At 42.5% G+C, this 27,782-nt stretch overlaps 1 protein-coding gene and 1 pseudogene across 1 annotated transcript; both read left to right on the forward strand.

The window, feature by feature from the left end:
• Positions 1 to 425: 425 nt before the first annotated feature.
• Positions 426 to 6,253, forward strand: LOC135556834 (ADP-ribose pyrophosphatase, mitochondrial-like; annotated as a pseudogene).
• Positions 6,254 to 6,874: 621 nt separating this feature from the next.
• LOC135556098 (uncharacterized) lies at positions 6,875 to 22,490 on the forward strand. Its single transcript, XM_064989015.1, has 12 exons — positions 6,875 to 7,147; positions 16,730 to 16,841; positions 17,086 to 17,179; positions 17,358 to 17,412; positions 17,627 to 17,767; positions 19,462 to 19,622; positions 20,238 to 20,336; positions 20,504 to 20,649; positions 20,824 to 20,995; positions 21,128 to 21,240; positions 21,337 to 21,421; positions 21,518 to 22,490. The coding sequence occupies exons 1-12, from the start codon at positions 7,030 to 7,032 to the stop codon at positions 21,572 to 21,574; spliced, it is 1,353 nt and encodes a 450-aa protein (XP_064845087.1). The 5' UTR covers positions 6,875 to 7,029; the 3' UTR covers positions 21,575 to 22,490.
• The last annotated feature ends 5,292 nt before the right edge of the window (positions 22,491 to 27,782 follow it).

A 27,782-nucleotide genomic window follows, 5' to 3' on the forward strand; every position in this document is an offset into this window, starting at 1 on the left:
ATTTCAGGAATCAGGTATGGAATCATTCTGAAGTAATTTTGGAGACCTAAGATCATTATTTTAATATCATTAGGTAGTTTCTGTTCTTTTCACCTTCTATAGACTACTATTGCCTTGTTGTCTGCATTGTAGCTACTCTCTGTTTTATGTTACTATTGTCATACATTGCTGAGGTTACTTCAAACTTTACTTTAAGATATTAAATCTCTCTCTCCCTCCCTAGGCCTCTCACCCCCTGAACAGGCAGTTAACCCACTGTTCCTAGGCCGTCATTGAAAATAAGAATTTGTTCTTAACTGACTTGCCTAGTAAAATAAAGGTTAAAAAAATAAACAAATGCTCTCTTGACCAGTTTTCTGCCAGAGTTAGTAAAAGCCTCAGTACCAGTGCCTGTAGTCTCTGTGCTACCGCCCAGTGTCTTCACCATGCCCTCATCAGCCCCTCAAAGCAAGGCCAGATGCCCAAAGTACCCCGGCTCAGAGACACAGCAGTTCCCAGTGCCTGATGACAAAGTGGACTGGAAGACCGACCTACCCCAGTACAGCCCAGTGAGCTACACTGCCACGTCTGTGCTCATCAAACCTGTATGGGCCGATCAGGACATCGGGTGAGAGAGACAGGGTTACAAATTAATTTTGTCATCTGTTTTACTGACATTTGGTTGTAACTGATTAGTTGACATTAATGATTATTAAGTATTATTACAATGTTGTATTATTTCACAGGTCTTTCACAGGTCAACATCAACAGCATTCAAATATGCCAAGGATGCCATTTTTGGGTCAAATTGTGGAAATCGCCAAGATAATCAGTCTTAGCAGGTATTAATACTGTTGATGCTGATGTAATCTTGTTAGGTTCTAATTTTAAAAGTGAATGAATCCACGGGCACTAGGAAAGCTTCACCAATTTTAATTCTTCCCAAAGGGTCGATACACCTGCATTCAGACAAACAACATTTCACAGAAGTACTGATATTTAACGCTTTCTCCAAGGTTGAGTCTCCTCCTCCACATCTGAACAGCCAATGCATCTCTGTTGCTAGACAGAACCTTAGTTATATACAGTATATCACAAAAGTGAGTACACACTTCACATTTTTGTAAATATTTGAGTATATCTTTTCATGTGACAACACTGAAGAAATGACACTTTGCTACAATGTAAAGTAGTGAGTGTACAGCTTGTATAACAGTGTACATTTGCTGTCCCCTCAAAATAACTCAACACACAGCCATTAATGTCTAAACCGCTGGCAACAAAAGTGAGTACACCCCTAAGTGAAAATGTCCAAATTGGGCCCAATTAGCCATTTTCCCTCCCCGGTGTCATGTGACTCGTTAGTGTTACAAGGTCTCAGGTGTGAATGGGGAGCAGGTGTGTTAAATTTGGTGTCATCGCTCTCATACTCCCTCATACTGTTTTTGTGATATACTGTATGTTCTAACGTGACTTTTACCCCAAAGCGCTCACTCCTCCCCAACTCAAGGCTGTCATGGTTATTGATACTAGACAGTGTCTCTTCACCTCCCAGAGGGTCCCTGAGGGCTAACAAAAACATATCCTGACATAATGTAAATACTATACATTAACCTCTCTCCCTCAGTGACGTTGTTATGTTCTAAGATTTCCACCCATCTCCCCTACACATGCCAAAACCATCTGTCTCACGACTGGGAGACACATGAAGTGACGCACAATGGGTCCAGCATTGTCCAAGTTAGGGGAGAGTTTCGCCGGCCGGGATGCCCTTGTCACATCGAGCTGTGATGGGCCAGGAACATGCACGGTCACCAGGTGTATGGTGTTTCCTCTGACACTTTTTTTGTGTGTGGATGGGCATAATTTGTATGTATAAAATGTATCATAGTAATATGTAAAATGACTAAATCGGCTAATTTTGTATATTTATATTGTGGGGAAATTCTGGTAAGATGCCAGCAAAGTCCGCTGAATTCCTGTGGACAGAAACAATTCTGGGGAGTCATTCATTTTGATTCTGGACCGAGTCCGACACCCGATTCCGGGCCGACTCAATCAGTTCCCTGGAAGAGGGCCGCTTCCTCATTGCTAGCTGGGTAAGTAAGTGCGGCAGGGTAGCCTAGTGGTTAGAACGTTGGACTAGTAACCACAAGGTTGTAAGTTCACACCCCTGAGCTGACAAGGTACAAATCTGTCATTCTGCCCCTGAGCAGGCAGTTAACCCACTGTTCCTAGGCCCTCATTGAAAAAAAAAAAAATCTTAACTGACTTGCCTTGTTAAAAAAGGTAAAATAAAAGTAGTGTTTTGCTACGGAGTTCCACATGAATATGACCTCATATCAATTTTAAATAATTTACGTAAGCTAACCCCTGGCCCCCTCTAGGTGAGGACCCAATCACGCAGCAGATCCGATTGCTACCAGGTAACTTTCCCACTTTATTCCATCAACTCTTAAACTATGCACCTACTTTTCAGATAACTAAACCCGAACCCTCCCACAAACTCTCTTTAAAGTCAAACCAACTCCTGTGCCCAATTTTGGCCACCCCTACCCCCTAGGCAAGATCATTTGTGTAAGCAATATGGTAGTATCCAGGGTTGTGGTCAATTCAGAAAGTAAACCAAATTATAAATGTTCCAAATTGAAATGTATTGGGGGGAAAAATTAAATTTCAGTGTACTTCCTGGATTGACTGGAATTTAAAAGGAATGGCCCCCAACCCAGGTAGCTCCACCCTGACCGTGCTCTCTGAAAGGCTATGTGGAGTCCTCACTATATTGGTGACATCTCTCTCAGAAGTGCCTATGACCCTCAAACTCAACTCTGGACCTTGAAGCTAGTGCCATTGCATTTTTTCATTGTTCCCTTCTTATCAGGGACTGATTTAGAACAGGGACACCAAGTGTGTGCAATTATCAGGTAGAACAAAAAAACATCAGGCTCCGGACCTTGTATTCAAGAGTTGAATACCCCTGGCCTATGGAGTTAGGGGTAGATTTCCGTACTGTAGTCTCCGTAGTTTATCCTGTCTCTACTGTATGTGTCACCGCCCTACAGGTGGAAGAGAGACTCAGCTGGACAGCAAGTGTCACGCCCAGTGTCCAAACTGCCAGTTCTGCAGTTTGTGTCCATCATTAGGAGAGACTGTGGGGAGTGGGCCATCCCATGGGTCAGTGGGGTTCTTTAAACTCCTTCCTCCCTCCCTCCCTCCTCTGTCTAACCCTCATCCTCCACATACAACACCTGTTTTGCCAGTCACATTCTGTTAAAGTTCCCCAAAGCACACACATCCCTGGGTCACTCGTTTTTTCATTTTGCTGCAGCTAGCGACTGGAACGAGCTGCAACCAACACTGAAACTAGACAGTTTTACCTTCATCTCTTCATTCAAAGACTCAATCATGGACACTCGTACTGACAGTTGTGGCTGCTTAGTGTGATGTATTGTTATCTCTACCTTCTTGCCCTTTGCTTTGTTGTCTGTGCCCAACAATGTTTGTAACATGTTTTGTGCTGCTACCATGTTGTGTTGCTACCATGCTGTGTTGTCATGTGTTGCTGCCATGCTATGTTTGCCATTTGGTACGCTGTCATTGTAAATTGTTCTTAACTGACTTGCCGAGTTCAATAAAGGTCAAATATGATATATATATATATATCTATATATACACTGCTCAAAAAATAAAGGGAACACTAAAATAACACATCCTAGATCTGAATGAATGAAATATTCTTATTAAATACTTTTTTCTTTACATAGTTGAATGTGCTGACAACAAAATCACACAAAAATGATCAATGAAAATCAAATTTATCAACCCATTGAGGTCTGGATTTGGAGTCAAAATTCTCAAAATTAAAGTGGAAAACCACACTACAGGCTGATCCAACTTTGATGTAATGTCCTTAATACAAGTCAAAATGAGGCTCAGTAGTGTGTGTGGCCTCCACGTGCCTGTATGACCTCCCTACAACGCCTGGGCATGCTCCTGATGAGCACATCTGGGACATCATGTCTCGCTCCATCCGCCAACTCCTGGACAATCTGTGGTGCAACGCATTGATGCTATGGACTGGCCCGCCCGTTCCCCAGACCTGAATCCAATTAAGCACATCTGGGACATCATGTCTCGCTCCATCCACCAACGACACGTTGCACCACAGACTGTCCAGGAGTTGGCGGATAGAGCGAGACATGATGTCCCAGATGTGCTCAATTGGATTCAGGTCTGGGGAACGGGCGGGCCAGTCCATAGCATCAATGCCTTCCTCTTGCAGGAACTGCTGACACACTCCAGCCACATGAGGTCTAGCATTGTCTTGCATTAGGAGGAACCCAGGGCCAACCGCACCAGCATATGGTCTCACAAAGGGTCTGAGGATCTCATCTCGGTACCTAATGGCAGTTAGGCTACCTCTGGCGAGCACATGGAGGGCTGTGCGGCCCCCCAAAGAAATGCCACCCCACACCATGACTGACCCACCGCCAAACCGGTCATGCTGGAGGATGTTGCAGGCAGCTGAACGTTCTCCACGGCATCTCCAGACTCTGTCACACCTGTCACATGTGCTCAGTGTGAACCTGCTTTCATCTGTGAAGAGCACATGGCGCCAGTGGCAAATTTGCCTATCTTGGTGTTCGCTGGCAAATGCCAAAAGTCCTGCACGGTGTTGGGCTGTAAACACAACCCCCACCTGTGGACGTCGGGCCCTCATACCACCCTCATGGAGTCTGTTTCTGACTGTTTGAGCAGACACATGCACATTTGTGGCCTGCTGGAGGTCATTTTGCAGGGCTCTGGCAGTGCTCCTCCTGCTCCTCCTTGCACAAAGGCGGAGGTAGCGGTCCTGCTGCTGGGTTGTTGCTCTCCTACGGTCTCCTCCACGTCTCCTGATGTACTGGCCTGTCTCCTGGTAGCGCCTCCATGCTCTGGACACTACGCTGACAGACACAGCAAACCTTCTTGCCACACTCGCATTGATGTGCCATCCTGGATGAGCTGCACTACCTGAGCCACTTGTGTGGGTTGTAGACTCCGTCTCATGCTACCACTAAAGTGAAAGCACTGCCAGCATTCAAAAGTGACCAAAACATCAGCCAGGAAGCATAGGAACTGAGAAGTGGTCTGTGGTCACCACCTGCAGAACCACTCCTTTATTGGGGATGTCTTGCTAATTGCCTATAATTTCCACCTGTTATCTATTCCATTTGCACAACAGCATGTGAAATTTATTTTCAATCAGTGTTGCTTCCTAAGTGGACAGTTTGATTTCACAGAAGTGTGATTGACTTGGAGTTACATTGTGTTGTTTAAGTGTTCCCTTTATTTTTTGAGCAGTGTATATCTATATATAAAATAACCTGCTCTTTCTCCTCTTCCTCGCCTGCTCCTATTTCCTTTTTCTCAGCTGCTCTGAACATATGTATCACTGTATCATCTTGGCCATCTTGGGAGCATAAGGCCTCAACCATGGCTCTACACCTCACTGTATTCTTATGGATGACATGTGTGTAGGGTATGGTAGACCTGGTGGAGCTGGTGTCCCTCACCCTGCAGTGTGAGTTCTCTGAGGAGGCTCTGAACTCCCTGGCAGCTTCCTCCCAGGACAGAGATCAGATCCACGAGCGCATCACTCAGATGTTCAACTCGCTGGGTCTGGAGGTCAGCAGGCTAGAAAGAATTTAATTTCCTCATATATTTTATGAGGAACACCATTTATATTTTTCATCTTGTATTTGTTTGTTTAGTTGACATAAACCATGTTTTCTTTCTCTCTCTCTGACCCTCATCTACTTCTTAGGTTTATAATGGCTATGTAGATAACCCAAGAAATAATGACAACTCTTGGATGGAAACGGTTGCTGTCAACTTCCATGATGATACTGGTATATCAATGATTACTCTTATAATATTACAGACACTGATAAACAACAAGTTAGGGCAGTCTTATCTATGCAGAAACAATGTTGACTAAATTCAATGAAAACAATAAGGATTTTGCTATTATCACAGCAGGATAGCATGCAACAAGTTTCTTTTTACTTTTAATTGTTCCCCATTCTGCTCTTTATTTGTACATACATTACAGTTCTCTGAAATTTAGATTCTTGTTCTGGTTACCTAGGTAACAGTATGAGCGAGCTCCCAATGCAAGTGGGCGATGACGCCGGCAAGTCCACTGGATTGACCTTGACTCCGTCCTATCCCTCTATGCAAGCCACTCCATTTCTTGGAGGTGATCGCTAAAGAGAGGCATGCTCACTGGTAACCATGGAAACAGTGTTTGTCCGAAGGACTAAGATGATTCGCACTGATGTTGGTGCAAAGTTGAGTAGAATATAGTGATGGAATTTTGAGGTAGTGTGACCTCAAGTGGTGACACGTGTTCTCATGTTCAAGAGGATTGGCCAGAGCAAGGCCCTGCAGCATAATCACTGTTTTGTGATCATGGCCTTGTTCAGGGAGTAACAAAAAAAGTGGTGTCCACCAATGACTACTCTGTAAACACTCCCTCTGTAACCAGGGCTGATGGGTACATGGTTTGCTTAAAAGAAGACATGCTCTCATTGTTTCTTTGTTACTCCCTGGCACCGAAATCAAAAAGTGCCATAATCAAAAAAAAGGCATTTTAAACTATATTGGTCTATTGTTTTTTTTGTGAAGCCACTTGGTTATGTAAAGACATATCAATTATTATACTTAGGTATATATGTTTAGGGTTAGTTGGTGGTGCAATTTTGTCCTTTTTTTGTATTACAAAACGTAACATGACTGACCACACACTACTGCACTGTAGATGATGGCACGTGCAAACGACATGATACCAAATAAAAAGAACCAGGAACTACACTACCCGAAAGGCTTTGCATATACTGGTTGACTACGTGGCTCCGACGTTCCTCTACAACGGACCGGGGTGATTTAAATTTAGACGGAGTAAGAAGAGGGGCAAATTTAGATCAGTCTGAAACTGAATGAGTAGCTAGCTAATACTTTTTATAGTTCAAAACATTTTCCGTCATACGTTTGGATTAACGTTTTGCAATGTCTGGGAAAATCAAGAGCCGAATCGCGGCAAATGCCGACTTGTTATCTGGTGGTGTGTCTTGCGATGAGCGGATTTTACGAGACTGTCATCAGTTGTACATTGATGCCGACAGTGGTGAGTTAGATTGTTAGCTAATGTCTGATCAAATTAAGCGAGCACCAATTTCAACAGGCATTTGCAGTCGGAATGTCATTCAGCCTGTATGTCTAGCTAGCTATATTTGGTATGACTCATTGATTCGGGTGGGTATAATTTGTGGAACGTTCCAACAGGAATCTATAACAAAGACTTCGTAATGTACAAGGTTGCCAACAAACGCATATTAAGTTAGCACGATCAATATACCTAGCTAACTAGCTGCCGAATAGGCTTCAACTCAACGTAATTTATTCTTAATGTTTGTCCATAGGCTACCAGAGTGAAGACATTTAAACGCAGTGAATACACACACGCGGTGAGTGAAAAAACGAAATGAAATAGCCTACTCCCTACCCGGTATCTTATTCGCCTGCTATACAACTTATGCGTTGTTTGTTGGCAACCTTGTTATTTACGTTTTAGGAATCTATTCCTGTTGGAATGTTCCAAAAATTCTACCCACCCGATTGATTCTGACTAACGCGTAACTAGCTAGTAGCTTGCTAGTAACACTACGTTAAAAGGGCTTAGTTTGTGTCCATTCACTTTAGTGATAATTTTGTTTCCTTATGTTATAAAATGCATTTTAAACAAATCAGACGTTAGAACATTATAGTTCCATCTTCACACAGCATAGTTAGGGTGGCAGGGTAGCCAAGTGGTTAGAGAGTTGGACTAGTTACCGAAAGGTTGCAAGTTCAAATCCCCGAGCTGACAAGGTACAAATCTGTCGTTCTGCCCCTGAACAGGCAGTTAACAAAATAAATGTATGCATGATAGTAAATGTATGCACACGCGCAGCCGGTTTGGGTTCCGGTAAAGGAGTTTTGACAATGTTGCCAATTCCTCAGTAAGGAAAGTAGCTATTGGATGTCCGAAAAGTCGCTAAACACGGCATCGCCTAATTTGCATAATTTGCCATGTAATTGTGATGGACGCTGTTGGAGAGAGGAATAACGTCATGGGAGAGATAAAAAAGTGAGTAAAAAACACCCTAAATATGTTTAGAACTACAAATGAACTTTCTTCTGTCGATTCTTGTTTTTGTTTTTAATGTCACAATTCCAACCCTCCTGCTTTATCCGGGCTTGGGACCGGCAAAAGAGACACTCTGGCGGAGTTACTTCGTTTGACATTTTTTTAGTTTTAGTTTATTTTTCTTAATTTGGTTTGGTTTTTAACCTTATGGTCCACTTAGGAGCCTACAACAAGTCACAGTAAAACATGAACATTTTTAACCATAATTTTTTTTTTGTATACAATCTACATTAACAATCTAAATGGACCAAAAAGAGACAATAGAACAAACTGTCATTGGCAATGTGAGAAGATTATGGTAATTAGTCTGGCCCTAATCCATTCTATATATTTTTTTCAGACCCCCCTCCACACACAGGCTGTGCTGGCTCACAGAAAGAGTGGGTCATCGTCATTTTGGTCAAGGCTCTCTATGGCAGTTTAGCAACTGAGGGAGCTGACTTAAATGAGTAAGCAGCTGATGTGCCAAAAAGCTGCAAAATATTATCAGGCAGCTGGTGCTCATAGCAAGCCTCACCAGACAGCTTCAGTCCATATCGAATGTACAGGATGGAGTTAAGGGTCTGTAAGCACATCTGATTTCTAAGTTTGCTTTTTACCACACTCATCTGGCTGAATACTCTCTCGACTTCAACATTCGAGTGTGGCAAGGACGACAACACACAGCAGCCATGGCAAGTTCTTGAAACGGGTTGATATCAGCTGCATCTCTGAACTTCCAAATCACACTCCAGAAGCCCAGTGTGTTTTTTGTCTCATTCCATTTACTTAGATGGATGGCACGCCATTGCTGGACAATCTTGTCTATCACTGCAGGGGAGTAGCCAAAGAGCTTGGCTATTTCTCCAGGGCTCTTATCGTGCTTTAGAGTTTCCTCCACATTGAAAACTGACATGTACTGCAATGCTTCGATGTTGTCCGGTAGTCTCACCCTCAACTCATTAGTGAGGGAGACGGTGAAGGCTACACCCCACTTTCAACATTGTTTTCATCCTCAGGCGCAAGGTGGAGCACAACTGCCTTTGACTCAAAGGTAACCAAGGTACGGTTTGGGACTGATGTATCCATCTGTTGTCCTTTGAGTACATCAACATGTGCCAGTGGATTCAGCACCCTGCTGCTCACAAACTTGATCAGGCTAACCAAGTTGTCAAGTAGCTTAAGAGGATCTACTTGCTCTCCCTCAAAAGCCTTGATGGCCAACTGTACCTCACCCAGCACTGACTTCAAAAAAGTCAGATCCAATATGTTTTGAGGATCACTGTACATGGAGTATAAAACCTCAGCTATGTAGCTGTGTTCACTGGACTTGGTGACTGCGAAATGCAGCCTAAGCTCCTCCCACTGGTCTGAAATGCATGGAACCGTGGGTTCAATGGAGAGCCAACATGTAGCACACACCTTGGTTATCTCTAAAGGTTTCTCCCCACAGTTGGTCTCATATATGGCCTTGTAGGCCTCCCTGCACTTTGGAGGCACTGAAAACTAGTTATAAGTCTCTCGTACCTAGTACTCCACACTACGGGGGATGGTGTCATTGGAAGCATGACTTGCAGCAAGCTGCAGAGAGTGGCACACACAACCCCCGGGTACTTAAACACTTACATCTATGGACTCATCGAGGAGGAGGCTGAAACGCTGGTCACCCACATCTGCGACCAACTTTTTCAGAAAGAATGGTGCTAGAACACCATTAATCAGTTCTGTGCGCTTTGTCCTGTGCATTTTGAAGTGGGTTGCAGCAGTGGAGTCTGAGAAAGCAGCTCTACATGCTTCTCCAACGTGATCACATGCCAGCATGGAACAGTGTTCAGCGATAGCTAAATGCCATGGTGGCCTCAGCCTTTTTTGCAGACAATATTTTTAACCATAAATGGCAGCTTGTTTTGAGTGGAACTGTTGTAAGGCTTTGCCTTTTGAGTATGTTTTTTTTTTTTTTTTACATCACTAAGTTTGGTGTAGAAATCAGACTTAAAATACAGGCAGTATGCCTGTGTATCATCTCCAATAAACGACCTCAACCAGCCTTTGAATTCAGGGTTTGATTCCCAATTCCTTTCTGTATTTTTGAGTGTACAGTTTAGACTGAGACATGATGAGCTAGCCAGCTAGATGTTTAGCTTATGTCACAGAGAGGCACACACAGTGGACAAGGTGAGTGACTGAGGCTGTGTGAGTCAAATGCAGTGATTTTTATTTTAAACAAAGAACATTTTACATTTACATCCCACCCTGAATGTAAGCCAGATACTCGCGTGATTCATTTGGAGTCTGGACGTGGAGGGGTGAACATCTCCTGCTCTGACTGCATCTGGGAGGGACCGCTGCGTGAGTACTGGGCCGTCTGTGAGTGCTTAGGGACAGGGGTGGGGCCCACGTTGAGAAGAGTAAGAACGATACGTGTTTTCACATCAGTGTCAGTCTCCAATAACACCAGAAAAAGTTGCTAGTTAATGTTTTTGAAAATGTGTCGCTAGAGGGGTCTGAATACTCGCTAAATATAGCGACCTAGTCGCTAAGTTGCAACACTGGTTTGGGGAACCCTGGCTTAGCCCTGGCCCCAAATGTTTTTGTATGTATTCTTTTTCTTCAATCCGGCCTCAAGCCATAAGGTTGTCTGGCACATGATGTTAAAAGGATTTCAATAGGAAAAAGTACATAATCTCATAAAATATATTAATTCATGTTCATCACACATTTTGTTAAAGCGATAGTTCCCTAAAATGACAACCATAGGGGGGAAAAAACTCTAGACCACCTTTACGCCACACAGATACTCGTACAAAGCTCGCCCTCCATTTGGCAAATCTGACCATAATTCTATCCTCCTAATTCCTGTTTAAACGCAAAAAAAACGAAAGCAGGAAGCACCGGTGACTTGGTCAATAAAAAAGTGGTCAGATGACACAGATGCTAAACTACAGGACTGTTTTGATAGCACAGACTGGAATATGTTCCGGGATTCTTCCCGAAGGCATTGATCAGTACACCACATCAGTCACTGGCTTCATCAATAACCGCATCAATGACGTCGTCCCCACTGTGACTGTACGTACATACTAGAGGTCGACCGATTAATCGGCATGGACAATTTCAAGTTTTCATAATCGATAATCTGCCTTTTTTTGACTCCGATTATGGCCGATTACATTGTCACTTCTCTTGTGTTCAGTGCAAGCAGAGTCAGGGTACATGCAGCAGTTTGGGCCGCCTGGCTCGTTGCGAAGTGTGTGAAGACCGTCATTAATTTGCCAGAATTGTATATAATTATGACATAACATGTAACAGCAATATTTAAACTTAGTTTCCACCCATTTGTTAAAATATGGAACATTTCCGTATTTCACTGAAAGAATAAACGTTTTGTTTTTCAACATAGTTTCCGGATTTGACCATATTAAGAACCTAAGGCTTGTATTTCTGTGCGTTTATTATAATTAAGTCTATGATTTGATAGAGCAGTCTGAGCGGTGGTAGGCAGCAGCAGGCTCGTAAGCATTCATTCAAACAGCAATTTTACTGCATTTGCCAGCAACTCTTAGCAATGCTTGACGCACAGCACTGTTTATGACTTCAAGCCCATCAAATCCCAAGATTAGGCAGGCAATACTACAGGGCCTATAAGAACATCCAATAGTCAAAGGTATATGATATACAAATGGTATAGAGAGAAATAGTCCTATAATAACTACAACCTAATACTTAACTGGGATTATTGAAGACTCATGTTAAAAGGAACCACCAGCTTTCATATATTCTCATGTTCTGAGCTTAATTTAAATGTTAGCTTTTTTTTACATGGCACATATTGCACTTTTACTTTCTTCTCCAACACTGTTTACACTGCATTATTTAAACCAAATTGAACATGTTTCATTATTTATTTGAGACTAAATTAATCTTATTTATGTATTATATTCAGTTAAAATAGAAGGGTTCATTCAGTATTGTAGTAACTGTCATTATTACAAATAATATATATTTATTAAAATAATTTTAAAAATATTCAAATTTCAGTATCGGCTTGTTTTGGTCCTTGTCTGTGATTTATTTAGAATTCAAGGCACACTTAAACAGCATGGCTACCACAGCATTCTGCAGCGATACGCCGTCCCATCTGGTTTGGACTTAGTGGGAATATTATTTGTTTTTCAACAGGACAATGACCTAACACACCTCCAGGCTGTGTAAGGGCTATTTGACCAAGAAGGTGAGTGATGGAGTGCGTCATTAAATGACCTGGCCTCCACAATAACCCGACCTCAACCTAATTGAGATGGTTTGGGATGGGTTGGACTGCAGAGTGAAGGAAAAGCAGCCAACAAGTACTCTGCATATGTGGGAACTCCTTCAAGACCTTTGGAAATGCATTCCTCATGAAGCTGGTTGAGAGTGGCAAGAGTGTTCAAAGCTTTCATCAAAGCAATGGGTGGCTACTTTGAAGAATCTCAAAAATATTTTTATTTAGCTCTTTAAAAAATATATTTAATGTTTTAATTGTTTTTGGTTACTACATGTTTCCATGTGTTATTTCATAGTTTTGATGCCTTCACTATTATTCTACAATGTAGAAAAAAAGTAAAAATAAAGAAAAACCCTTGAATGAGTTGGTGTCAACTTTTGACTAGTACTGGACATAAGAGATGATCAAAGAGCACCATCATGACAGTATATTTAAAACACAACTTGCAAACTCCTCGCTTTGAGAGCAAATGGATTCTCTTTGAAAATTAACAAAATGAGCAGATTTTTTTAAATAATCAAGAACAATTCTAAAAGTTAAATCACAACTGAAAAATAAATCTGACAAATTCTAGTCTGTGTGAGAATTATAGTATAAGTTCAGTTGTTTCATAAGCAATTTGTAAATGTGTGTTAGCATCTCAGTTTACAGAACCTAACATTAGCATATCAATGGTGAAATTTCTAAGGCCATTTTGTGACAAACAAAGCAATGACTTTTCATAGTGTGCACACTTCTATACATTGGCAATATGCACCACGCATAGGAAAATAAACTTTTTTTAAATGAGGCATTAGTTTATCTAGCGTTCTGTGTACATTAAATAAAGCACATTCACAAATGTAGCCTATATAACCATCACATATGGATTATAGAAATTGAGTTGCAAAGGAAGAAATTAACACCATCAAATAATCAACATCCTAAGTTTTAGAAGCTCAATCTACCAATGTTGCAATAAGAATCGAGATGGTCTGCCTCTACCTAAATCCCATGATTTCTGCATCTTATGACGCGTTAGGATTTCCTCAGTCGAGGTTCCAACAACGTCACTCCAACAAATCACTTTGGAGATTATTTGTGCCCTGTTATAACACATCTCTCTGTGCGTCATGTAGAAATGACCTTGTCAAATCATGCTCTTTTTCGCATGATTGAAGTTCTGATTGCAACTGCTCTATTTTGCGCTATGAGGTCCTCTGGGACTTCAGTCATATCAAGCTTGTTCAACACTAGTTTGCTGTGTCACAATTCACTTTTTTCCAAGTATAAACACAAGCTATAGAATTAACGTATTTGATTTTGTTTTTCTTATGCATTCCAACATATTGCCAGTAGTGAAGAATTTCATCCCTAGTCAATTAAATGTCAGACCATTTTTTGACCTTTCTTGATCATATCATTAATTTGAGATTGCTGTAACTCAAACATATCTATTGCTTGCATATTCTCCATCATGCATGTGTTCGTAATATATATCGGGGAATCTAATGAAATAAACTCCAAATGATCCGGAAGATATATTACGTCGGGATCACCATTAATTGTAGTGGGCAGTAATATTTAATATGTGAATATGCAGTATATTATAAACTCGGCAACAACAAAAAACATCCCTTTCTCAGGACCGTATCTTTCAAAGATAATTTGTAAAAATCCAAATAACTTCACAGATCTTCATTGTAAAGGGTTTAAACACTGTTCACCATGATTGTTCAATGAACCATGAATGAACATGCACCTGTGGAACGGTTAAGACACTAACAGCTTACAGATGAAAGGCAATTAAGGTCACAGTTATGAAAACGCAGGACACTAAAGAGGCCTTTCTACTGACTCTGAAAAACACTAAAAGAAAGATGCCCATGGTCCCTGCTCATCTGCGTGAAGTGCCATAGGCATGCTGCAAGGAGTCTTGAGGACTACAGAGGTGGCCAGGGCAATAAATTGCAATGTCTGTACTTTTTTGTGAGACGCCCAAGACAGGGAGACAGGGAGGACAGCTGATCGTCATCACAGTGGCAGACCCACGTATAAATAAATTTAAATAATAATAAAAACCCTGCACAGGATCGGTACATCCGAACATCACAGCTGCGGGACAGGTACAGGATGGCAACAACTGCCCGAGTTACACCAGGAACGCACAATCAGTGCTCATACTGTCCCCAATAGGCTGAGAAAGGCTGGACTGAGGGCTTGTAGTCCTGTTGTAAGGCAGGTCCTCACCAGACATCACCGGCAACAACGTGACCTATGGGCCCACCGTCGTTGGACCAGACAGGACTGGCAAAAAGTGCTCTTCACTGACAAGTTGTGGTTTTGTCTCACCAGGGGTGATGGTCGGATTCGTGTTTATCGTCAAAGGAATGAGCGTTACACTGAGGCCTGTACTCTGGAGCGGGATCAATTTGGAGGTGGCGGGTCTGTCATGGTCTGGGGCGGTGTGTCACAGCATCATCGGACTGAGCTTGTTATCATTGCAGGCAATCTCAACACTGTGCATTACAGGGAAGACATCCTCCTCCCTCATGTGGTACCCTTCCTGCAGGCTCATCCTGACATGACCCTCCAACATGACAATGCCACCAGCCATACTGCTCGTTCTGTGCGTGATTTTGTGCAAGACAGGAATGTCAGTGTTCTGCCATGGCCAGCGAAGAGCCCGGATCTCAATCCCATTGAGCACATCTAGGACCTGTTGGATCGGAGGGCTCGGGCCATTCCCCACCCAGAAATGTCCAGGAACTTGCAGGTGTCTTGGTGTAAGAGTGGGGTAACATCTCACAGCAAAAACTGGAACATCTGGTGCAGTCCACGAGGAGGAGATGCACTGCAGTACTTAATGCAGCTGGTGGCCTCACCCAGATACTGACTGATACTTTTGATTTTTTTCACCCTCCCCCCCCCTGTTCAGGGACACACTATTCCATTTCTGTTAGTCACATGTCTGTGGAACTTGTTCAGTTCATGTCTCAGTTGTTGAATCTTGTTATGTCCATACAAATATTTACACGTTAAGTTTGCTGAAAATAAACGCAGATGACAGTGAGAGTACATCTTTTTTTTGTTGCCTAGTGTATATATAAATCACATGCGATTCTTAAGACAAAACAATTACCCCATTCAATTCTTTATCTGACTCCATAGTATAAATAGGAATATGCAAGGAGACTTGAGTTACACTAATAGGCATTGAAGAAAAGTCTGGGAATAGAATTCTAAATACACGTGTATTTAAATACTTTATGAAATGGCTGGATTCCCATGTAAGGCCTAAAGCTTATTAAGTTACAAGGCGTTAACAAGAATTTACAAGGCATTATTCTAAGCATGGTCAGAGAGAGCGAAATTATTGCCTGAAAGGCTATGTCCCAAAAGTCCATGGGTTGGAGAGAGAAATAAAGTGTCTCATCACAGCAGGTCAGGAACAAATAAGAGAAGGAACAATTTAATCTTAGACCCTTTTATAAGCATCTGAGTTTTTTGGTCAAAAGCGTAGGTTTTGAATTGAATTGTACTACTGTAAAGTTGAACTCCAATTTGACACCACATGACCAAAAGTATGTGGACATGTGCTCGTCGAACATCTCATTCCAAAATCATGGGCATTAATATGGAGTTGGTCCCCCACAAACCGACATTTTGGAAAGTTGGCATCCTATGACGGTGCCATGTTGAAAGTCACTGAGCTCTTCAAGTAAGACCATTCTACTGCTAAGGGGTGTCCACATACACTATATATACCAAAGGTATCAGAGCTACATGATGTTAAGGGGGGGGATTTAACTACACAATTTAACAAATTGTTTTACCCATTGGTCAAAATATGCATTGCTTATACATTTATGGTATGTAGCTACACATTGATTCCTGAAGAATATGACGTATAAATGCCTGAGCTTAGTTCAACAGTCGAACCCCATCAGAACCCTTGCATACATAGCGTAGTCTATGGATTTGAAGTTGTTCTATTTCTCCAGCCACATCCCTCAGCTTTTTACTGAAACTGGTGGGCAGGACACTTTGTTAATATTTCAATTAGGATTGCCTCTTTAACGTGATTACCAGGAGTTGTTAGCAATAGCTAGCGGTAGTTAGCGGCTAATGCTAGTAAACTAATAAATTTGATCAATCAGCGTTATACGAAACTCATCAAATCGATGTGCAAGTTTACGGCTAGTATTTATCCCAAAGCTAGCTAGCCAATGTTCGCTTATCTAACGTTAGCTAATTGTCCTGATCACATCTCACATCCCCTGCTGTCTCTATTCTAGGGCTGGTAGCAGTGGCCCAGTCAGTTGGCGTGACTCTGCTGGCACCCAGGAAAAAGATCACGGTCATGTTGATGGGCAACCACTCTGCCGGCAAGAGCTCCTTCATCAACTGGTAATGTTCAATCAAATCAAGGTTATCATTGACAACGCCAGAAGGGGTAGAGAGAAGGATGCACTTTGAAAAGTATTCCATCAGGAACAGGGACTTTTCCGTTCACTGATACTTACTGTCCCCTATGCTTCCTTTTGCTTCAAAGTCATTGTTATCATGTCCCATGGTCCATTTGTCATTGTGTGTGTGTGGACATGAATGCCAGAGAGAGTGCTTGTTAATGTCTGCTATAACTTTGTCTCAGGTATGTGGAGGAGCACATCCAGCGCACAGGAGTGGCCATTGAGACGCAAGGCTTCAGCTTTGTTACTAGTGGCCGCAAGAGAGAGTCTCTCACAGTGAGTACTGCTGGTATAGTTCTGAGTGAATTTCCCCTTCAGTTTGCTCCTCACGTCATGCACTTTGGTTGAGGTACTTTGAGGGGCTTAAACCTTTTCGCTGAGTAAGTGCTCACATGGTGGATATTTGTTTTTCTCGCAGAATGTAAACTTTGTTTTGTTTCTTGCTGTATTTCAGGGAAATGCCACGCTGCACCTTTACCCACACTTCAAACCGCTACACGAGATCAAGGGTGAGACTTCAGAGTTGATTCAACATCATTAGTCTGCGTCATAGTAAGACTCAGGAAACAACTCCCACCCCTGTATTATATGATGCAATAGAAATACAATGGTAATGGTAGCATGACTGACGACCCATTCTTAACATTAGTCAGCACTTTGTGTGAAATGCATGAAAATACTATTCAAGTAAAGGGCTCTCGCTCTCTCGCTCTCTGCCTGTAGGTGTGTCTGAGTACCTGGGCACTGAGATCTGCACATCACGGCAAAAACGCTTCAGCCTAGTGACGTTTGTGGACTCTCCTGGCCTGGTGGACGGGGACATGAAGTACCCCTTCGATGTGGACCAGGCCATCATGTGGCTGGGTAGGTCACCACAATATGGTGGTGTAGGGTGTGTAATTTTGTGAATATACAGTAACAGTCAAACGTTTGGACACACCTACTCATTCAAGAGTTTCTTTATTTTTACTATTTTCTACATTGTAGAATCATAGTGAAGATTAAATAACCCATCTGGAATCATGTAGTAACCAAAAAAGTGTTAAACAAATCAAAATATATTTTATATTGGAGATTCTTCAAAGTTGACAGCTTTGCACACTCTTGGCCTTCTCTCAACCAGCTTCATGAGGTAGTCACCTGGAATGCATTTCAGTTAACAGGTGTGCCTTTTTAAAAAGTTTAATTTATGGAATTTTGTTCCTTTTTAATGTGTTTAAGCCTATTTGTTGTGTTGTGACATGGTAGGGGTAGTATACAGAAGATATCCCTATTTGGTAAAAGACCAAGTCCATATTGTGGCAAGAACAGCTCAAATAAGCAAAGAGAAATGACAGTCCATCATTACTTTAAAACATGAAGGTCAGTCAATCAGAAAAATGTCAAGTACTTTTGAAAGAGTTTTCAATTGCAGTCGCAATAACCATCAAGCGCTATGATGAAACTAGCTCTCATGAGGACCGCCACAGGAAAGGAAGACCCAGAGTTACTTCTGCTGCAGAGGATAAGTTCATTAGAGTTACCAGCCTCAAATAGCAGCCCAATGCTTCACAGAGTTCAAGTAACAGACACCTCTCAACTGTTCAGAGGACACTGTGTGAATCATGCCTTCATGGTTGAATTGCTGCAAAGAAACCACTACTAAAGGACACCAATAATAAGAAGAGACTTGGGCCAAGATACACGAGCAAAGACAGTGGGAAATCTGTCCCTTAGTCTTATGAGTCTAAATTTGAGATTTTATGTTCCAACCGCCGCGTCTTTGTGAGACACCGACTAGGTGAACGGATGATCTCCGCATGTGTGGTTCCCACCGTGAAGCATGGAGGTGGGGGTACTTTGCTGGTGACACTCTGTGATTTATTTAGAATTCAAGGCACACTTAACCAGCATGGCTCCCACAGCATTCTGCAGCGATACACCATCCCATCTGGTTTGCGCTTAGTGGGATTAGCATTTGTTTTTCAACAGGACAATGACCCAACACACCTCCAGGCTGTGTAAGGGCTATTTGACCAAGAAGGAGAGTGATGGAGTGCTGCATCAGATGACCTGGCCTCCACAATCACCTGACCTCAACCCAATTGAGATGGTTTCGGATGAGTTGGACTGCAGAGTGAAGGAAAAGCAGCCAAAAAGTGCTTAGCGTATGTGGGAATTACTTTTAAGACAGTTGGAGAAGCGTTCCCCATGAAGCTGGTTGAGAGAATGCCAAGAATGTGCAAAGCTGTCATCAAGTGGCTACTTTAAAGAATCTCAAATCTAAAATATATTTAGATTTGTTTAACACTTTTTTGGTTACTACATGATTCCATATGTGTTATTTTATAGTTCTACAATGCAGAAAATAGTACAAAATAAAGAAAAACCCTCGGATGAGTAGGTGTTCATACTTTTGACTGGTACTGTACTTTTGACTTTACCGCATGCTTTCATATTAATCTCTGTCTGTGTTTCATCATGACACACACACACCATCTGTGTGTAAAGATTTGCTTTTGTTTATCTATCTGGCTAGTTGAGAAGAACATAACAGGCTCGTCCTTGTCCCCTCCCAGGCGAGCTGTGTGACCTCATCCTGGTGTTCTTTGACCCCATGGGCCAGGCGCTGTGCAAGCGCACCCTCAACATCGTGGAGAAGCTCAACGAGAAGCACGGTGACCGCCTGCGCTTGTACCTCAGCAAGGCCGACGAGGCCGGGGGAGAGTCGGACAGACAGGTACACACACACACACTGTAGTGGGAAATTTAAGATGAATAAAGTTCATATTCACTTAAGTTATTAACGCAATGTATTATACTTTTCCTTTTCTGTAATACACATGACTCTGTTCATGCAAGGTTTTTAATCACTAGACTTGGAGGCCAGACGTGAAGGAGAACTGTCCATAACCTATCTGCTGATAGTGTTGGTGCCAGTCTAAAGGTGCCAGTTCCGAGGACACAATGGTTATTATTGTACTCTGTGAGAGTGTGTGATTCACTGCCTCATCTTTTATGTATTTAGAGAACATATGTGCTTGGGATATTAGGGCCAGCTCAGGGAAGGCTCTGAAGACATTTTCTCTGCTTCTGTGCTGGAGGTTTCTCCCTCGAGCAAATTGTACTAAAATATAGATATCTTTTGTTTTTACTTTATCAACGGCCGCTTTTGTGTTTATTTCACCTGGAAATTCTCTATTACACACACCTTGTACATATCTACATTATGAGCAAGGTTGACAAGGGGCTGGGAGGAAGTTGGCCAGTTTGTTATAATCTAACAGCTCCCAGCTTGAAGTTTCAAACATTAGCTAATCATAAAATATATCCCTGTCGTGATTGGCTCTTTCAGAGGGTGATGATGCAGATAGTCCAGGAGCTGTGCAAGCGGCCGGGACTCAACAAGTGTGGCTTTGACATGCCTACCATCTATGTTCCCAACCCCAACAAGGTAGCCACCGCACCGCACCGCACTCACCTTTTTGTACACGGCACCTGAAAGTCACTGGATGTGTCAACCTGGGCAATCTTGGACTATCCTAGCTAAATAAATAAAATGTATGTATACTATGTACATATGTTTTGAACTTCACTTCCACCTGCTTGTCCCAACCCCAGCCCAGTCGCTGTCTGAACCAGATTGAGGAGGCATGTCGCACCATCGAGAAGACCATCAACCAGACAGTCCAGAACACACTCAACTCACTAGAGAAGGACTGTGAGCTTATCACTGAGGCCATTGCAGATACACTCAGCCAAGACAGGTAACACACGCATGCATGCAGTGTGTTTTACACCTACACTTATTCTCAACTTGCTGATAAAAAGACTGTATGACTGAGGATATTGTAGATGACACACACACATCACTGATCTTCTCTCCTTTCCAACACAACAATACCCCCCCGCCCTCTCCCTCCCTCCCGTCCCTCCCTCAGGCAGACCAGTGTATATAACCGGCGGGCGCGCTGTAAGGGCTGTTTGTTGGCTCTTCTGGGCTTCAGTGTCCCCTTCATACTGATGGCAGCCCTGGTGCTGGGCAGCTTCTCCAAAGAGCTGCTAGAGATGGCCCTGGGGGATGACGGCATCGAGGCCCTCTCTCTCTACCTGGTCAGTGTATTTGTAAGAGGGAGACGGTGTTAAAGGGTGGTGGTTGTTAGTCTGACCGTGGTTGTGTGTGTGAGACTGAGTCGGGGAATTTTTGTGTTTGTGTGACTCTCTGCCCCCCCCCCCCCCCCACAGGCTCCTGTAGTGAGAGTGTTTGTCTCCATGTCCGTGGAGTACCAGCTCTACAGTTGTGGCGGACTCATCTTCCTCTCCTTCCTACTCCTCATCCTTGCTCGCTTCTCCTTCAGGTAAGAGCTGAGCACACTCACAAACTGCGGCATCTTGTTCAAGTACCACCAGTTATCAATTAATTATGCCTAAAGCATCGCTCTCTATCTCTGCAGGACTCAGCCCACTCTCTCTGGCCGACAGAAGAGGCAGCTACAGGAAAAGCTGGATTATGTGCAGGAGGTGGTGAAGACAAAGAAGGTAGTGTGTGTGTGTGACCATGCAGTGGTATGTGTGTGAGCATGCAGTGCTGTGTGTGCTTGACCACTAACTGTGTGTATCTCTCTCTTCCTGTAGAAGAAGCTCTATGAGGAATACCTTCGCCAGAGTGTGGGTGATCAAGATATGGACTGAAAGAAAATGGAGGAAACCACTGACGTACCACTTAACATTCCTACTGTAGAGGACCAAATGTAATGTAGGGTTTAAACTGTTTAGGCTTTACCTTCCTGGCCATGCCTTATGGTGCATTCATGACAATTCTGAAACTCAAGAGTTAAAATTAACATAAGTTATTTGTGTAGAGCAGGGCTGTTCAATGTCAGTCATGGAGGGCCAAAGCACTTCTGGTTTCCATCCTTCTAATCAGAGACTGATTCAGACCTGGGACACCAGGTGAGTGCAATTAACTACCAGGTAGAAACAAAAAAGGGTTTCGGCCCACCAGGACTGTAATTGAACGGCCCTGGCGTACAGCTTCCTATTGGTTGATTCTGATTCTTTCCAAGTGGGAAAACTCTGGCCTCCTCTTTCTACAACGAATGTCCAAGTAGAGAATGTCTGAATTTCCTGGTTGTCTTGAACGCACCATTTACGTGTCACTCCGGAGTACGCAGGGCGACATGGGAAATGTAATCCTTGTCCAAGTGTTGTCAGTCCAATATCTGTTCATTAATGTAGTTGTAAACCATAGATCGCCTTATTTTCTAATATGAGCATTCAGAACCAAACTCTGGCACGCACTGTAATATTCATTTCCCAATATTTTTCACTACCATTTTACCTGATAGGTAGATTTTAAAAACAACAAACATCATGGGACCTGTATTTTTGTATGAGATTAGATACAGTTTACAAACTAAACAAAGCATTTGTATACATTTTTACAATGTGTTTGGTATCCACAGTTGTGCCTGTTTGCTACACCAGGCTTCAACATCTGACTCAGACAAACACCTATGCTGCAATAAACCAATAATAACTTGAGGATCATGGGACCTGTATTTTTGTACAAGGTGAACTCTCAGCATTAAATTACTTATTTACTTGCTGTTCCTTTTGTTCACGTACCTGTTCAAAGCAGCAATTGTGCTGTTCCACACGTTTTCTGACCATGAATGTCAATTGTTTCTAACTGTAAGACTAATGAATAAGCACAGCAGCTGCCTGTGAACAAGCAGTTCACAACCATTACACTGAGGATCTGTGGATGATCAGTAATGTTTTACTTTCTTTTCCTACATTGGTAGTACGTTTCATTCAAAATTATATAAATAAACACAAATGTATTGTCCTAGACATAATGCAGATCTACCATAATGCAGATCTACCAGCAACTATTGGCTGTCGAGGCCAGGGTTTCTCAAACTCGGGCCTGGGTCCTCCCGGGTGCACGTTTTGGTTTTTGACCTAGCACTACACAGCCCCCCCCAGGATCGGGTTTGGGAAACTCTGGCCGAGGTTACTTTTCCATTTGCATTCCAGAAAAAACATGGTGCACCGGTTTAAAACTACAATCAAATTCATTGCTGTCTACCAACAGTGACTGAGCAGACTGATTGTTTGACATGGCATTTTCTGATAAACTTTCAAACGTTTAATTGTGACGTAACGGCTAGACATGTAAGATGTAGGCAACTGTTCTGAACAAGTAGGCTATTGTTAGAACTGCGGGTCTGTGTAATCATTTTTTTATGTTATTGATACAAGTATCAAACTTGCTACACTAATACTAGATACCTTAATAAGGAACATTTTAAAGATTGGAAGCAGTCTAGGAAGGCTGTCAGTCAACCAGGGTGGCATTTTTAATAAAATGGCTGCCAACCAAATTCCCCATTAGAAGACAATAGGGTAAAATCATTCCAAACAATACAAAAATGACTTTGTAATGTTATATACTCACAAGATAAATCCCATAGATAATATAGACAATCATTCTGATCATAAAGTACTATTAAAACCTAATAAGGGACATAAGAGGTAATGTTGACCATAGTCCAGCAGCTATGTGAAGATTTTTTGGACTTTGTGATAGAGCTACCAAATTTCCCACAGCTAGGGAATGTCGAAATAAAGTATTTTTGGCTATAGTGCAATTGCAGATTTTTGTTCATTACTCCCCTGGGGGGTCATTTCCAATATGGCCACTGAAAAATAAGCTAAGAAACCCAAGAGAGGTAACTCATTGGATAGGTGTCACTATGGGTACTCTGCTCCATTATGAGAGCACGCAGAAAACAGACTGCCAAATTTAAAATATTTATTAACGACTTATGGTTGGACATGGTGAAGTTGGATTTGTGTGTTGCTCTGCAACAAAGGAGAGACACACGCTGGTTGCATATTATAAAAAGGTAATGGTGCTAAGGATGAATCTATTAAACCAATATATGTTAAATAAGTAAATTACATGACATCTTAATGTTATGACCTAACTAAAATATATATGGAAATATAACCCAAATGTACTCTTAACTTGGACGCAAACAACTGGAAAGAAACAGGAATGGCTTGACAGAATTTAATTACAAACTAAAGGTGTGAATGAGCCTATCAGGGCAGTCCTGATAATTAGTGAAAGCTTTGTGGCATTAAGAGTCAACACGTGGCATCAAATTGGTTGATCTCAGTGTTATGCTGCTCCACTGAGGACTTTTGTACAACCATTAACCAGATGTATTGGGCAGTACTGTACACGATTCACATGGACATGTCTCCATAAATAGTTGGTATATACACTGCTCAAAAAAATAAAGGGAACACTTAAACAACACAATCTAACTCCAAGTCAATCACACTTCTCTGAAATCATACTGTCCACTTAGGAAGCAACACTGATTGACAAATTTCACATGCTGTTGTGCAAATGGAATAGACAACAGGTGGAAATTATAGGCATTTATCAAGACACCCCCAATAAAGGAGTGGTTCTGCAGGTGGTGACCACAGACCACTTCTCAGTTCTATGCTTCTTGGCTGATGTTTTGGTCACTTTTGAATGCTGGCAGTGCTTTCACTCGAGTGGTAGCGTGAGACGGAGTCTACAACCCACACAAGTGGCTCAGGTAGTGCAGCTCTTCCAGGATGGCACATCAATGCGAGCTGTGGCAAGCAGGTTTGCTGTGTCTGTCAGCGTAGTGTCCAGAGCATGGAGGCACTACCAGGAGACAGGCCAGTACATCAGGAGACGTGGAGGAGGCCGTAGGAAGGCAACAACCCAGCAGCAGGACCGCTACCTCCGCCTTTGTGCAATGAGGAGCAGGAGGAGCACTGCCAGAGACCTGCAAAATGACCTCCAGCAGGCCACAAATGTGCATGTGTCTGCTCAAACAGTCAGAAACAGACTCCATGAGGGTGATATGAGGGCCCGATGTCCACAGGCGGGGGTTGTGCTTACAGCCCAACACCGTGCAGGACTTTTGGCATTTTCCAGAGAACACCAAGATTGGCAATTTCGCCACTGGCGCCCTGTGCTCTTCACAGATGAAAGCAGGTTCACACTGAGCACATGTGACAGACGTGACAGAGTCTGGAGACGCCGTAGAGAACGTTCTGCTGCCTGCAACATCCTCCAGCATGACCGGTTTGGCGGTGGGTCAGTCATGGTGTGGGGTGGCATTTCTTTGGGGGGCCGCACAGCCCTCCATGTGCTCGCCAGAGGTAGCCAGAGTGCCATTAGGTACCGAGATGAGATCCTCAGACCCCTTGTGAGACCATATGCTGGTGCGGTTGGCCCTGGGTTCCTCCTAATGCAAGTCCTGTGTGGCTCAGTCGGTAGAGCATGGCGCTTGCAACGCCAAGCGTCGTGGGTTCGATTCCCGCTGGGGCCACCCATATGTAAAAGTAGTGGCCCCAGCCGACTTGTAAGTCGCTTTGGACAAAAGCGTCTGCTAAATGGGATATATTATTATTATTATTATACAATGCTAGACCTCATGTGGCTGGAGTGTGTCAGCAGTTCCTGCAAGAGGAAGGCATTGATGCTATGAACTGTCCCGCCCGTTCCCCAGACCTGAATCCAATTGAGCACATCTGGGACATCATGTCTCGCTCCATCCACCAACGCCACGTTGCACCACAGACTGTGCAGGAGTTGGAGGATGCTTTAGTCCAGGTCTGGGAGGAGATCCCTCAGGAGACCATCCGCCACCTCATCAGGAGCATGCCCAGGCGTTGTAGGGAGGTCATACAGGCACGTGGTGGCCACACACACTACTGAGCCTCATTTTGACTTGTTTTAAGGACATTACATCAAAGTTGGATCAGCCTGTAGTGTGGTTTTCCACTTTAATTTTGAGTGTGACTCCAAATCCAGACCTCCATGGGTTGATAAATTTGATTTCCATTGATCATTTTTGCGTGATTTTGTTGTCAGCACATTCAACTATGTAAAGAAAAAAGTATTTAATAAGAATATTTCATTCATTCAGATCTATGATGTGTTAATTTAGTGTTCCCTTTATTTTTTGGAGCAGTGTACATAGACATCTGATATTGGCAGAAAGCTTATATTCTTGTTAATCTAACTGCACTGTCCAATTTACAGTAGCCATTACAGTGAAATAATACCGTTGTTTGAGGAGAGTTGCACACTTTTGAACATGAAAAGTTCTTAATTAACAAATTAGGCACATTTGGGCAGTCTTGATACAACATTTTGAACAGAACTGCTCTTGCATTTTGAACAGTTTCATCTTGCATTTCAAAGATGATGGTACAAACAAATACAAAAGAATGTTTGTTTTTCTTTGTATTATCTTTTACTAGATCTATTGTGTTATCTTCTCTGGGATATGTGGGACGCCAACAGCCAGTGAAATTACAGGGCGCCAAATTCAAAAGAACAGAAATCTCATAGTTCAAATTCCTCAAACATACAATTATTATACCCCATTTTAAAGATAAACTTCTCGTTAATCAGGCCAGAGTGTCTGATTTCAAAAAGGCTTTAAGGCAAAAGCACACCTTATGTTAGGTCAGCACCTAGCCACAGACAAACATACAGCCATTTTCCAAAGAAGGAGAGGTGTCACAAAAGACAGAAATAGCGTTAAAATGAATCACTAACCTTTGATGATCTTCACCGGATGACACTCCCAGGACTCCATGTTAGACAATAAATGTGTGTTTTGTTTGATAATGTTCATCTTTATGTCCAAACACCTCATTTGTAATTGGCGTGTTATGTTCAAAAAATGCATTGTCTCAAACAAACATCCGGTGAAAGTGCAGAGAGCCACATCAAATTACAGAAATACTCATAATAAACATTGATAAAAGATACAAGTGTTATACATAGGATTATAGATAAACTTCCCCTTAATGCAACCGCTGTGTCAGATTTCAAAAAGGCTTTACGGCGAAAGCACACCTTGCGATTATGTTAGGTCAGCACCTAGCCACAGAAAAACATACAGCCATTTTCTTAGTCAAACAGCTCTTATTTGCTCCCCCTTCATAGTAGCAGCCTGAAACAAAGTTCTAAAGACTGTTGACATCTAGTGGAAGCCTTAGGAAGTGCAATATGACCCCATAGACACTGTATATTTGATAGGCAAACACTTGAAAACCTACAAACCTCAGATTTCCCACTTGGAATTTTCTCATGTTTTTGCCTGCCATATGAGTTCTGCTATACTCACAGACATCATTAAAGCAGTTTTAGAAACTTCAGAGTGTTTTCTATCCAAATATACTAATTATATGCATATTCTAGCTTTTGGGCCTGAGTAGCAGGCAGTTTACTCTGGGCACCTTATTCATCCAAGCTACTCAATACTGCCCCCCAGTCCCATAGAAGTTATATCATCCTGCATTCCTTTCACATTTCCACAAACTTCAAAGTGTTTCCTTTCAAATGGTACCAAGAATATGCATATCCTTGCTTCAGGGCCTGAGCTACAGGCAGTTAGATTTGTGGATGTCATTTTTGGCGAAAAAAAGGAGTGGATCCTTAAGAGGTTTTTAATATACCCAAAACAAACACGTAAACAAAATACTGGGATGTACCCAAACAAAAGAGCGAGGGTAAACCTTGTACAAAGACATGGGGCAAAACCCGTAATACACAATGCAAAAAATATGTAGCACAGGCTGACACAATGCATAGGTACTCACACAACCAACGGACATGGGAACAATAACTCGACATCCCAATGGGGAAACAAAGGGCACATTTATACAAACACAATCAGTGAGGAATTGGAAACATGTGTGCATAATGAGTTCACAAGTTCAGTGCAGCCTAGAAGGCCGGTGACGTCGACCTCCGGAACTGGTGAACAGAATGAGTAGCAGTAAACGGGGGGGTCCATGATAGTACCCACTGACGCGCTGCACT

The sequence above is a fragment of the Oncorhynchus masou genome, chromosome 15, assembly GCF_036934945.1.
Source record: "Oncorhynchus masou masou isolate Uvic2021 chromosome 15, UVic_Omas_1.1, whole genome shotgun sequence".
In the NCBI taxonomy this organism is placed as follows: domain Eukaryota; kingdom Metazoa; phylum Chordata; class Actinopteri; order Salmoniformes; family Salmonidae; genus Oncorhynchus; species Oncorhynchus masou.